The sequence below is a fragment of the Doryrhamphus excisus genome, chromosome 23, assembly GCF_030265055.1.
Source record: "Doryrhamphus excisus isolate RoL2022-K1 chromosome 23, RoL_Dexc_1.0, whole genome shotgun sequence".
In the NCBI taxonomy this organism is placed as follows: Eukaryota; Metazoa; Chordata; class Actinopteri; order Syngnathiformes; family Syngnathidae; genus Doryrhamphus; species Doryrhamphus excisus.
Window position 1 is genome coordinate 30567 of NC_080488.1, and position 14360 is coordinate 44926.

General features: G+C 43.7%; 1 protein-coding gene across 10 annotated transcripts in view; it reads left to right on the top strand.

Moving 5' to 3' along the window:
- Positions 1-769: 769 nt before the first annotated feature.
- Positions 770-14360, top strand: part of macrod1 (mono-ADP ribosylhydrolase 1) — a 77133-nt gene continuing 63542 nt past the window's right edge. For 8 of the 10 annotated variants that reach the window (XR_009120937.1, XR_009120936.1, XR_009120938.1 and 5 more), the window contains exons 1-3: positions 770-1198; positions 1818-1913; positions 2592-2705. Coding sequence is in view for 6 of the 10 variants with exons in the window: in XM_058063997.1 (XP_057919980.1) it covers positions 898-1198; positions 1818-1913; positions 2592-2705 (511 nt within the window). In the remaining 4 variants the exon portion in view is untranslated. The remainder of the gene's footprint in view (positions 1199-1817; positions 1914-2591; positions 2706-14360) is intronic. The other 2 variants (XR_009120939.1, XM_058063995.1) reach the window with 1 other exon arrangement.

Sequence of the window (14360 nt, forward strand, 5' to 3'; positions counted from 1 at the left end):
CTTTGCAAATACTTTTACTTTCTTCTGAAATAATCTGAGGGAAGTTGCTTTTCGTACTATGGCTTTTGCTTCCATTATGTTATTTTTCCCCAACCAAATTTTCCAAAGATTAAAACTTTATCTGTTGTTTGTCATACATTTTCTTCTTGTAATATTGTGATTAATATTTTCATTTGACTGTATTCCCATAATATTATAGCTTTTCTGTATGGCTAATTTTCCAAAAATATCAACTTTATTCATAGTTTTGTTTGTTTCTCATAACATTATGACTTAAAAAAGTAGCACGTTTTGTCTTTCATTTTCCCCCTTTCATGCTATGAAAATTACATTATTCATTCATTCATTCATTGTCTACCGCTTATCCTCACATTATATTCCCATTATAGTTTAAACACTATTATGACAATTACACTATTCAAGTTTAGGTGGTAAAATTTTGAAATTTTATTTCATTACAATATCTCAATGTTCTATTAATATTTTGACTTCTCGTAAAATTGCAGCTTGTGATGTGTCATCATATTTCCTACAGTCTTTAAAGGTATCAAAAGCTTGTCATAGCTGGCCGCTTCCATTCGATGTTGCAGGAAGCGGGATTTGGAGTTTGAATTTGGACACAAAAAGAAACATTCCAGATAAAATATCAAATTGACAGTTTATAATGATGTCATTCGATACATTCTGACACTTGACACGACAGTTTCTCCGCAATTGTTCTCTCCGACCGAATCTCCCCACCCCATATAAACACAATGGTACATTCTACACAACCAAAACAAGGACGGCACAGGAAGCGTTCACGTACGCTAGCCAAAGAGGAACTCCAAGTCTGCTACTCGTGTATTTGACAAAAAAAACCTCTGTGGAGAGATAAACACCCCGTCACTCAGCACGATGGCGATACCAATAACAAGCCGATTTCCATGCATCAGAATCCCACCAGTGTACTTTTCCCATCTGTCCAGCGGTGTCAAGTTCAAGCACATTTTAATGACTGCAAGTGTCCAGGTGCAAGTCCAGGCCAAGCCAGCAACAAGTCCAATTCGCGGCCATATTAAACCTGCGACCTTTACAGCGAACTCAGTCCGCTGGAGGTCTGCCCTGCGGAATTGTGTGGGGGCTCTGCACACCGGGACGATGGCAGCCGTGAAAGTTGACCTGAACTCCACCGCCGGAGACTGGAAGGAGATCAAGGGTGAGACGGTATTGTTTCAATGCTCATGTCAGTCAGCGTTTGAACATGACCCGCCAATAGTGCACGCATGCACACAACTTAACCCAAGCCCTAGCAGTGTGTGTCATTCATTGGACTGGAGAGGGTATTAACTTGTTGATTTTTACCTGCTTTATGGTTTCACCTGGGGCCGTTGCAATCCTTTAACATTCTCAGCTGCCCTCAGTGTAAAAATCATTTAAGCACAAGCCAAAAACAAAAGACAACTTTTCATGAAAAAGGTTACCTTGAGTCCTCCTGCTCTCTTCACATGACTTGACGTGGTTATTTCTTCTCCTCCTCTCAAATTCTTCTTTACTCCTTCTCAAAGCCACTGCTTTTTGGACTGTTGCCCCTTTCAAAATTCAAAGAAAAGGCAAACTATGTTTTCCTTCAAATGTTGGTTGGATTCTGAGAGAAATATTCAAATGGTACTTGCAAGCAAATTTTAATTTCCTTTGACAGAGAAGCAAAAAGATCATTCTCCCAGCTAAGTATAGTTTGTTTATTGAACATAAGTTAGTAGATGTCACCACATGAAAATATACAATGCAAACATTGCATACATTTAATTGTCTATTTATTCCACGGTTTCCCCCAGACTTCTTGCTGTCTCAGCCTGCGGAGGTCAGGCGCCAGTACTACAGGACTGACGCCGTCCGCCTGGACGACATCCCAGCTTGGAGTCACGCTGGAGGTCAGTCACCTGACGTCATTGTGTAACACGCTTGCACTATTCGGCCATCAGATAAGACTTGTTACTAGGTGCGCACGAGACACTCCGTTGAGAGGCTTGAGAGATTGGGTCTACGAGAACGAGACAACATTTTAATATTACTAAGAAATAATATTCTACATTATTATATGTAATAAAAATTATTATAAATAATAATTATTAAATATTATAAGAAAAGTAGTATTAAAAAAGACAATATATTACAATCTACTCTACTCAATCTAATGTACAGTAATTTCCACTACTTTACCTCACATTGCTCCTCACAAGGCTACACTCTTCTTCACTCTGAGTATGCTGGTGACCCCGCCTCCACCCACAGAGACTGTATGACTGATAAAAGGGGTCACTCCATTCATGCCGTTGTTCTATGGAATAAACGCACCAAGGTGCTGAAAGCAATGCAGAGTGAGCCCTCCTCCTGCCCTTCTGAGACGAGGAAAAAAGACACACATGCACATGGCCATATATCGAGGCCAGCAAAATCATCCAGTTCATTTTCATTTATTGTGTGATTAATCAATTTATTATCATCGCAGGCCCAGTGCCCCAGACACTTTTTTTCACATTTTCATCTTGGGGGATGTTGTGACAGCCCAACTTCTTACTGATGGCGTTGTGGTATTTTGAATTTTTTAGTGTCTGCTGGCCCTGAAGGGAGTCATTATCCCAGAAATGAAAAGCTTGACGGGAAGATTTCCATCTACAGCGGCAACATCACCGTGCTGGAGGTAGATGCCATTGTCAATGCAGGTATGTAAAGATTGTGTCTTACAGGGGTGTTCTAATTGGGGGGGGGGGGGGGGGGGGGGGGGGGGATTTATGGCCGCCAACTCATATATTGTCATTATATTAGGCCATGAAAAAACATTGGAAAACATTTGAAAAATTGGAAAAATACAGCAAAAAGCCACAATGCTAAGAAAAAAGCAGACATGTTAATACTTATAATTTATACTCATAATTTTTCGATTTAGGCTATTTTACTCTGCCGATATAAAGTTGAACAAATATATCACAGCAACATCACAGCTACTACAACTCAAACATACTCCAAGTACTCCTGTTCCTTTCTTTCCCCTTCTGGAAAAATTGTGTTATGGGGCTCCATGAAGGGCAAATAAATTAGTGAGTGATAAAAATATCCACATATTGGTTGTCTTTGTCTTTCTGTTTATTTAGACCACACGGTACATGCCTTATGTCAGTGAATGCATCTTGCAGTGGTCTAGTGACAAAGCGGAAGTGTGGTTCTGAGGAGGACTGGACAGGTGTTAGTGAGTAGGAGATACAAATTGGATGTTGGAATTGCACTGCTGTTGATGAGTTCGGGTCAGAATCGGTTTATTCTGTGACGGTGTGGGGACACTTCACTCTCCTTTCGTCTGCCAGAGAGGTGTGGCTTGACATGAGCGTAAATTATGCAAATTATTTAAACCCAATTATTAAATGAATTACTTATCGCCCATAACACGCCATTTTTGACAGCCCAGGGAGCGGAGTACCCAGAGAAAAGCCACGCATGCACGGGAAGAACATGCAAACTCCACACAGAGATGGCCGAGGGTGGAATTGAACTCGTGTCTCCTAGCTGTGAGGCCTGCACGCTAACTACTCGTGCGCCTTGCAGCCCCTATATGTATTTTTATATTTCAAACTGTTTCAGAAGAGTACTACTAATGAGCATTAGTAATACACAATGCAACAGGGACATACAGTATTATGAGAACCACTGGAATGAAAGATGTAAGGCCACATAAACTCCTGAACTAACCACTAGGCGGCAGTAAAAGCCTGCTCATGACATGGATTTGTGCGCATTTGGGAGAAATAGCATCTGAGTCTTGGCACCGAGCGCCTCAAGGGAGGGGAAAGGCGGGCCAGCATCCCTAAATGATGCTTGATGATGGGACTGTAGCAGAAAATGATAGATGTCCATTGGCAGCTGACTGTCAGCAGGTGCCAGCATCCAGATGTGTGTGGATCTTGTCAATGCTAATGTGCGTGTTTGCATACATCTATTATGTGTTTGTATGCATCATCTGTGTCCGTAGTGCCACTTGAAAAGTGCTTCAGCAGAGAAAGTAGCATGGAAACGACAAGAGGCACCAGTAAAGTGTCCTGGCAAGAGCATGGTGACTGTCAGACATTCAATTCAGCGCCTGATGAAAAAACAAGAAGAGTGTGCCTGGGGGAGTGTAGAGAATAAGATAAAAGCCAGGCCAATATTTAAATCATGCACTACGTTGCCATGGCAACCGACAGGTATAGCGGCACCCTCTGAGATTTGTTTGGGCCTTGGCATCCGAACCGTCTTTTCCTCTGACTGATTTGCTGACCTGCTGACAGTCTTTGTGCTCTTTGTTGACTAAGAAGCCAACCTTTTCCCTCGCTGACAAAAGTGACTGACTAAAGAGGCTTTGAGCCAGGTCGCTTAGAGACACTCAAATGAGACGCAGAGCAGTTGCGGACAAGAGAGCAATTATGAAAAGTGCCGTGGGTTAGTTTTTACAGCAAAATAAAACAGCAAAAAGTTGTTTGTCTACTGTTCAGCTCCAGCGTCAGGAAGCAGTTTAACCAACGCTTGGCACTTTTTGACACGAGGATGCTACTGTTGCTGTGTTTTTTGTGATTGCATCATTTTGCCTGGGGCAGGCGGCAAAACATTCTCCTCAAGTCAGCTGTGGCCAATTATACGCCGGACTAGATGACTGGTAGAGCAGCATAAGGTAGCGTGGGGCCTTCATGACCTGCGGACACACAAAACCAAATGTGTGCACGACAGTGTGTGTACAACATCACACACTAGGCGGCATAAGGTGCACTTGAAAGCCTTTAAGTTTCTCAAAAACCGACACAGTGACTTCTAATCTGGTATTCCTTATGTGTGCACTGAGGTCCAAAAAACGAATGTGGAAACAATGAAGCGCTGTGAATACTTTCCGAATGTACTGTATGTGTTAGGTACAGGAAAATAGACCCCGTCATTGAGACTGCACTTCATAATCAGGTGCACTTTATGATGCAGAAAAAGAAGCTAGCAAGTGCACACTTGGATGCTGCACTGGAAAAAAACGATTGACATCAACATATCGTCCAGTTTCTTTCAGTTTATGTGCAAACAACTACATGTCTGTATTTGCAGCAGTGATGGACATTTAGAGTGCATATTTCCAGTTTATATTCCAGATTATTGAAGAGATTATATAAGACCTAAGACATAGCACAGGTCGCAGGAGGAAAGGATGTCCAGAGGTTTGTCACTAAATGGCAAAGACTATGATCACAATCATCAATAGGGCTGTCACAACATCTCACGAGATGAAACATCTAGCATCTTAGACTTGAAGACAAATATTTGTATACTTGAAGACTTAGTGGATGTCTTTTTTTCTTCTACTAGTGATGCCGGTTCCTTATGAATTCTGCATAGCAACAAGTGGCATGGGCTGGTTACTGGTTTCAAAGTATACCATGGTATCAAAAAAAGTCACAATTTCAAAACCACAAAAATAAATACCACGCAGTGCACTTGAATGCCTCATCAGTTTGGGATTGTGGATGATGGGGAAAATAAAAAAATGGTCCTGCGTTCCTCAGGACCATCCTGATTGATCAGGTAAGTGGGGTGTTGCGTGTTGTTTGCGTCGCTCTTGATAAAGATTGGATTTACAGTAATTTCCCACTCCGCCTCATTCTCCTCCTCTTGGCACGCCCCCTCCCTCGTTGCTTCTACATTTAACTGCCCCTGGCTTCTGCCCACGGCCATAAAACACTACCAACATAAAAACCCACAAGCACTTAAGAGCTGTCCCGGCATGGAGGCGGGTGGTGGAAGGTGGGGCGAGCCGGAGGGGGTGGAGGTATAACACGAAGGGGAGGAGACGGTGGGCTGAAACATCCTCCTCTTTACACCCCTCAATCACTCCGTCCGAAGAAGGGAGGGGAGATGGAGGGAAGGATATATTGTCTCTGATGGGCTGGCTGATTAAGATGGATTGCACAATGAAACGTCCATGGAGTGATGACTTCTCCAGGATTGTGTACACGAATGTGTGTGTGTGTGTGTGTGTGTGTGTGTGCGAATATGGCAGCTAAAAACTTTTTTCAACTTGATTAAATGCAAATTTGCATAGCTATAACGAGCTATTTTTTTTTTCATTTTTAAATCTCACACACACTTAATTCCTTATTTGCATTCCAGTACTGACTTTGTGCCAGTTTGAGTGTGCCATTAAATACCATTTATTGTGACACCATTTGCATAGGATTAAAGTTTAATAACTTAAAAAAAAACAAACACGATTTAAAGACTAAACTGTTCGCTTTGTCCTTTTTTGTAGACGCAAAGTCTGATGAATCTTTCAGGCTAGACTATTAAAATGTAAAAAGCCCTCTTAAAAGAAGCGGTACACTAGGAAGTGGTAAAAATATGTCTTTAGAGCTCTGCATTTCTTCATCATGATGGTGACTGCCGACAGAGTCGTGATGACAGCCTTAATGCACATCTGCACATGCTTGTGGCGAGTGTGTGATACCAACGTGCATGACGGCATTGTGTGAATGTTAACGGTTGGATGAGTGAGCTGTTCTCTGCAGGTGGTAGATAAGGTAACGGCTGATAGATACAAGATTAGTCACCAGTAGTTTTTTTTTCTTCTGGGCCGCGGGTGCTGGACAGGATGAGAGCGATGGCGAGTGTGTGTTTGTGTGTGTAGATGAAGCTAAGGTCCTCCCTGATAAGACGTGGAGAAAGAGCGTGCAGATGAGAGGATGAAGGATTGTGCTAAATGTACTGTGATGTTACCTTCAGAAAGGCGGCAGGGTGACTCTCCGAATGGAACATTGCGGGACAAAAGGACGTGTCGGGAAATTGCCAGTGACATCAAAATAATCAGAATAGTGATGTGTTTTATTTCACGGATGACCCTTTCAGAGCACACAAGGACAGGAATAACAATGCCGTAGACAAATAATCGAAGCTTTGTTGTTAAAATGAGTAAATGAACAAAACCTGAGTCTGGAAAAAGTGGCCATCCTATAAATGCTTTCTGCATTAGCTGTCCATTTCAACCATCTTTTTTCCGACAGGTCTCTCCTCCGGAGTAATAAGCGAGTCAGGCTCTCCATTGTCCGTTTTTCTTTTCTAATGTCCAGCCATCGTTCCAGTCTACATCTCTTCCTGGTGATGGCTTACCTTAGCCCACCAGCTACTGAAGCAACTTGTCCCGTCATCAAAATAACACACGTCATGTGGATGTCGTATCCTAGTACCTTGGCCAACTTTTTCCCAAAGTGATTTCACCTTCTCACAACTCCCAGATGTGTGCATGAAGTGCATTTGAAGAACCACAGTGTCTCCAGCACGGCTGGGGTATGAAGATACTTTTAATTTGGATCATAGGGGTAATAAAAAAAAAGCCAGCCTAATTTTCCACTGAATGGAATTGCCCCCCTGCCTTACTGTGGATGGGCTAAGCTTGGCTGGCTAAAAGAAGTATTGTTTAAAAAAGTCATCAAACGTGTATAACAAATATGTGTATACCGTTCAGAGTGCATCTGCAGTACTTTAAGGGTCATGACAAAAGCGTTGTTTTCATAATGTCACTGGAGGTGTTCTCTATTTCAGGCAGGTATGCCTCTGCTGCAGCACCAGAGGGAGCGTTAGATATTACAATCAAAGTTCTTTTAAGCGAGAGGGGGCTGAAATAAATAACATGTTTAAAAATAAAATTGCTCTTTGAAAAATATGCAGTGCTTCTGGACTCCTAATATTAGTGTCAAACAGAAGGAGCAGCTCATTTTTGATGTTCAGAGTTTATTTTGAGGATAGCTCTTGAGCATTTTGATGGTGATGCTGATTATTGGCACGGTGGTGAGTTGGTTTGCGCCAGAATTCCTGGCTGCAGCCCTGCGGTTGGCTATATGACATGAAATGCTGGCCTTACATTTTCAAGAGATACAATGAAGATACGATCAGTTATGGGAAAGAATTGTTGAAGCTGGACTAAGGGCAGAAATGAGCAGCAGTATGGTTTCATGCCAACAAAGAGTACTACAGATGCAGTATTTGCTTTAAGAATGTTCATAGAAGTACAGAGAAGGTCAGAGGGAGCTGCATTGTGTCTTTGTAGATCTGGAGAAAGCCTAGGACAGGGTGCCTAGAGGGCAACTGTGCTATTGTATGAGGAAGTCTGGAGTGACAGAGAAGTATGTTCAAGTGGTGCAGGACATGTATGAGGACTGGAAGACAGGGGGGAGATGTGCTGGAGGTGGGACTGCATCAGGGATCAGCTCTGAAGACAGTGCACTTTTCCTTTTCAGCATACGTAGATTCCCAAGTCGGAAACGTCATCCTCAGATCCGCCACGTTATCATCCAGTCACTTATCAGGACGTTTAATGGCGAGCGGCATGTCGTGATCCATGTGGCCATCCTATAGTAAGCCGGGTTTGAGATGAGATGATGGAAAGCCCAGAGAAGTGACTGTTGGTGTGGCTGTGGTCCCAACGGGGCCCGCTCAGTCTATCTGTACATCTACCCCGGAGCTCCTGTCAGCTCCTCTTAGGACGGGCTCCTGTTACAAGATGCAACATGTCACAGCAAGTTTGCTATTCCAGACAAGCACTTTTGCGGAGCCCAGCTACTTCATTGATTTATTCACATCATAATATATGTACATAAATATCATATACTATACCATCAAATCCATTGACAGCATTACCATTACTTAGTAGCGGATGAATATAATTTTAGTCATTCAATTGAATTCAATAAATAAAGAAATGAAAAAACAAATAAATGAATTATTCAATCTACTTCTCCCAGATAATATTTCATAATGCAATGACTTGATGGACAGTTGGATACAGGATTTGATGCTTTTGTGGCAGTTTTGGCTTTATTGTGTGTATGTGTGTATGTGTATTTTTAGTATTATAGACACAGTTTTTTTCTATATTTTTGCAGTTTGATGATGATGTTTTTATTGTCAAAGGTTTTTTTTAATCAATATTCCCTCTTATTAGGGCATTAACGCTATAATTGTACTCCTACTGGAATACATGAGAAAGTCTGGAAGATGCCAGTGGTATACATTGCGGTTGTCGCGTTTGGAGAGTCCAGGAGTGTCTGACCTCCATGGCGAATACCGTTGCATGATTCTTTCCTTCCATGGTGTCGATATTTATGGAGTCCTACAAGTGAAATTCGGTCAGTATTTCTGGAGGAGGCTGTCACCATGGAGACAGGCTTTCACTAATTGTGTTTATTAACCTCTTTGGCTACGTCAGAACTTGTGTCAGTGCACTTACTTACTGTTGCATTTCCTCTGATGACATAAACCCATTTTTTCTTAACAACATAGTCTAGCTATCAAAGGTTGTAGTTTCACGTTTGCTGCTTCGCCCTGTCCCATCCTATTTTGAATCTGGATGCTCGTGTCCTCATCACTTCACTTCACTTCACAGAACTGGAGTCACGCTGCCTCCACTCTGTCTTCTCGTGTCGGCTTCTCAGGCCGCTGCAGCCGCATGGATTAGCCTCCGTAGAAATGTGGACAGCATGGCTGCTCCACTTTTTCCAGATCTGTCCAAGTTAATCATCCCGCGACTGTCAGAAACACCACTTTAGTGGTCATCCGGGCGACGCCGTTAACGTCCTCACCATGCTGAAAATTTGGAGCTTTCAAGGTTCAGCGCCCCGAGTATCTGCGAAATGCTGCGGTGCCGTTTGTGTCAGGGAAGATGGATTGAACAGCATGATGCTTCATGCTGTTTTGTGCGTCACCGGTGTTTGTGTTTCCCCCCTCACCCCCCGCCCCCTCCATTAAGGCATCATCGCGTGGGTTTACAGCTTGAGACAGATTTACACCCTGACATTGAGAAGTTAACGTACCCTTGGAGAGTTAATCCCTAATGATGTCCGCATCAGTAAATACATGGAAAAAAAACGCAGAAAATCCAAACTGTTGGAGTTTGCAGAAAATCTCCTTCCTGCTAATTATTTTTCACTCACCCCTCCCTCGTTAAAAGCCTCCCCACCCCTCCAATCAATCGGCACTTTCGGGAGCACGGAAGGGAAGGAGGAAGCGCTGGCCTCATTAGCCTGATTGGGCCGATGTGGGAGATGGAGCGAATCGGGAGGGAGTAAAGGAGAAAAGGAGTTGGCTTGATCATCGGCACTTGGCCCATCAGAGCCGCCGCTGTCATCAACCTGCGCTCTAACACGGGGCTTTGTTTTGTACCGCCGTGATTCATGCGAGGCATGGCCTCGGGTATAATTAGCTTACCTGTGGCACTTCCATGCCGAGCTGCGGCTTAACTGTCTCAAGTACCGCAACACCTCAGTGTGATGGTTGAAGTCGCGGTGCCCGGGTAACACCACCACATACTGACAGGAGCTGCGTACTGCATGTTGTGGGCCATGGACCACATTACCTGCATTCACTCATTCGTTTAGCTCGATGACCCGTCTGTGTCGACCAACGCATCAGGTCCTGGTGCAGCAGTGTTGACCTGGTGCACAGGTTAACTTTTTAACCTTTTTAACCCTTTCTTTCCCCCTTCTGCCGGCAGATCATCGGCTGTTGTCTTATCACTTGTCCTCATTGAAGACGAGGCCGCCATGTAAATGAGCATGTAATTATGCACACATGTAGCGAGTGTGCAGGAAAACCAGAAATATTACACACAATGAACATCTCGTAATTGCCATCTATCTGCCGTTGGTGTGAAAAGGGAAGACAACCGGCTGTATTATCAGAGCTGAGGAAATGACATGACTCTTTATGGGAGGTGTTTATCCACTTATCCTCTTATCGCTATTGTCCGCATCGAGCCCTGCAGTCTGAGCTTGCTTTTGATACAGATTGATGAATCAACTAGTCCATGTACTTAAAAGAGATGTTATACGGGGTGTCCCTACCAGCTTGTGGTCCACCACGGGCAAATCCAATGTGGTGGATGACTCTTTTCCCTGTTGCCAAAGCCTTGACAACCTTCCAGGAGTAGAGGGATAGTGTGATGGAGCGGCTCCATGGCGTGACGCACATACACTTACACCGCTTCCCGCTAACAGTCTATCCACCTGGCCGCGTATGGAGGCTGATGCTCAGTGTCTTATTTTTACTGCTTTTTTGCTACTTTTCTGCTTCTGACAACCAAACATAAACATTCAAACCTAACTTGGCATGTTCACATCATCCACAGTCAAACTTCACTGCCGCCAGTCTTTGGGGTTTTTCATTTTCTCTTTTAAACAACGTGGTACATGTTTATCGCTTGTAAAACATTGCTATTTAGTTTGATTACATTTTTGCCAATTGTGATTGCAGCGGAATCAAGTGTTTTTTTCATCGATGATTTTGTGTTTTTTCTTCAACAAAACAGGTTGATCATCTGATCAACCATGATTGAAAACAATCGTGGATGCTGATACCGATGCTGATTAATTAATTGCGGTGTCAATCGGTAGGCTGGGGCAAAACATTTTGGGATAGTAATATTAAAGTAGGAGTAACAATGTTTTCAGTTTACAGGAATTGTGTACAGATATGGGGCTGTGCATTTCATGTTGCAACATGAGGTGATGGTCATGGCCTCAGGCTGTCTCGTTAAAAGCCTCCCCACCCCTCCAATCGATCGCCACTTTAGCCCCCATGTACACAGCGACAGTAGATCCAAATAACTTTGGTCTTGCTACAAGAGCCATCTGCCAGGGCTTTGAAGCTAACTTTAACAATCTAAATACTCTTTTCTTTCGCCATTTCACATCATATTTGTTCCAGCTTGGGGCTACAGAGTTACTGTGCTTCAACCTAACTACGGCGGGGTCAAACAGGAAGAGCGCATGTTAATCCTGCATCAAAAAATTACTGCTGTTAAAGGAAACTTCAGAGAACGCATCACTGCGCAACGGAATTGCAATGCATGCATGAAAAAAACCTCCATAAAAAAACCTAGTGGGCTACACTGTGGTTGTCTACAACTCTAGGCGGTTTTCATGTCTTCCCCTGTTTGGCTCCGGTCTGTGTCCGGTCTGCTAAGTGTCAGCACATGAGAGAAGCCATATTTTGCCACCTTCACTAAAAGTACTAAAGTGGGAGCCCAGCCGAGAGTGGCTCCCTGCAGAGTCAGGTCGTAAGCCGAGCATGAAGGAAGGCTGAGAAGTCTGAAAGTACTGATACGCCGCCTGCAGCGCTCCCCCCCCCCCCACCCCCCCAAATCTTCTCTCCTCACAGAATGCTCATGTGGGAAGGAGATGAAAGCACATCGTGGGAAAAAAATAGTCATTTGAATCCATTTCTCACTGAATGTCAGTGTCAGACATGATGTGTGGTGCTGATGGATGAAATAAAACATCAGTCAGCTGACTTAAGCGCCCTTCCTTGTATATGTTTTCTATAAATCACTTTAACGTACCTTGTGCACCTTGTGTTCTAGAAATAAAGTTGCCATACCTTGCTTAGCAGTGTGTCATTGGTGCGGTGAGATGATAGAGTTTTCTCACGTTTGGTACTATAAACAGGCTCTAGGGACGTATTGTTAGAACATCAAGAAAGCGAGCATTTCCTTTAAGGGGCGATTTTATTTTGTCTGGACTTAATGTTGTTAATGAAGGAATATTGAGCTAATTTCCTGTAACTGTTTTGCTCACATTGTTTTATATCTCACCGTGGCACCACACTGGTTCATGCAGCCGGTGTCAGTATAATCCCAGGAGGCCATCTTGTTTTGTTCTTGTTTCTTTTTGTGTCTATCCCACTGCCTTGTTTATTCCTGTGATGTCCTCTCCAGCTATCGCTTCAGAGGATGGCAGACCACAGCTTAATGTTTTGTTGTTGCTGGATCACTTCATAGCTGCAAGGTAGCTCACTGTGTCGTTGCAGAGAGAATGAATCGGTTGTTTGTTTTCCAGCGCCATGGCTCCTTGGGGAACATCAGTCCCCTGTCGCTCACAGGCGAACAGGTGCGCTTGTTTATCCATCTCGTTTGTTGTTTCTCGTGGTTCTGTCCACTTTCCCCACTTTGACTTTTTAAATCCATTCAGACGCTGGCAGTGAGGGGGATTAATGCTACATATTTGAAAGTGAGTTGGTGTTTGTTGAATATTGGTTTTCCCTTTACTTTTGTTATGTGCTAGTGTCGTTAACTAGAAACCAATGCTTCTGTATGTCTGCTTTGGCAAGACAGAGATGGGAATGCATCGGTAGCAGTCTCCTGGATCGGTGAGAATCAGCCATAAATCCTTTGATTAATCGATGACAGCCCGTCACTTATAGGAAAAGTGCACTTTTCATTTTGGCCATCATCCACAATCCTTACGTGAAACATGAGCACACACATCTTTCTCACGTCTGTGCATTCAAATATATAAAAACGCATAAAAAGAGGCAGCTGATTAATGCACGTAATGGGACGGATGCACCTATTCCACCATAAAGCCTTCTGAAAAAAAGCTCCACAAAGCCACCAAGGCTCCATGTCTATCATGTAAGCTGCATATGAAGCACATTGTTATTATTATTCTTATCACCATTGTTACGTGGGCTGCACAGCGACCGAGTAGTAAGCACGCAGGCCTCACAGCTAGGAGACCCGAGTTCAATTCCCCCTCGGCCATCTCTGTGTGGAGTTTGCATGTTCTCCCCGTGCATGCGTGGCTTTTCTCCGGGTACTCTGGTTTGCCCCCCCCATTCCAAAAACATGTTAGCTTCATTGGCCACTCCCAATTGTCCATAGGTATGAATGTGGGTGGGAAATGGTTGTTTGTCTATATGTGCCCTGGGATTGGTTGGCCACCAGTCCAGGGTGGACCCCGCCTCTCGCCCCAAGACAGGTGGGATAGGCTCCAGCACCCCCGCAACCCTTGTGAGGATAAGCGGTAGAAAATGAATGAATGAATGAACTACCTTACTGGCGTAGTGACGCCTGGCCACACCACAGCTTGTAGCTACTAGCCGGCTAGCGACTGGCTTCAGCCCCCGCTGGCTCCTAGCTTAGCATGACTGAAGATGAGAATGGATGTAAGTAGCATTAGCAGCACTAGTATTGCATATGTGTGCTCTTTCAATACACTGCAGATGCGGTAGTATCACTTAGTTGGAGTGGGCATTGCATCAAGTCACGTCCCTCTGTATTCACCCTAGACTCTTTTAGTCACACTGGCTTCATTTTGCCATAATGCCTTTAGTTGTCGTCAAATTTGTGCTCAAAGCAGCAAGGGAAAGTGATCTTGTGTGGAAAGTACTGTTTCAAGTGTTTCATGTGAAAGCCCACATGTTCTTGGAATGCATACATTAAGAGTAATACGTACATGACGAGGAGTACATTGGCCTTTTGCTAAAGGAGCGTAATGTATGCAAACACCCAAAGATGGTTCAGTGCCTTCACAGGGAGGAAGGTGAAG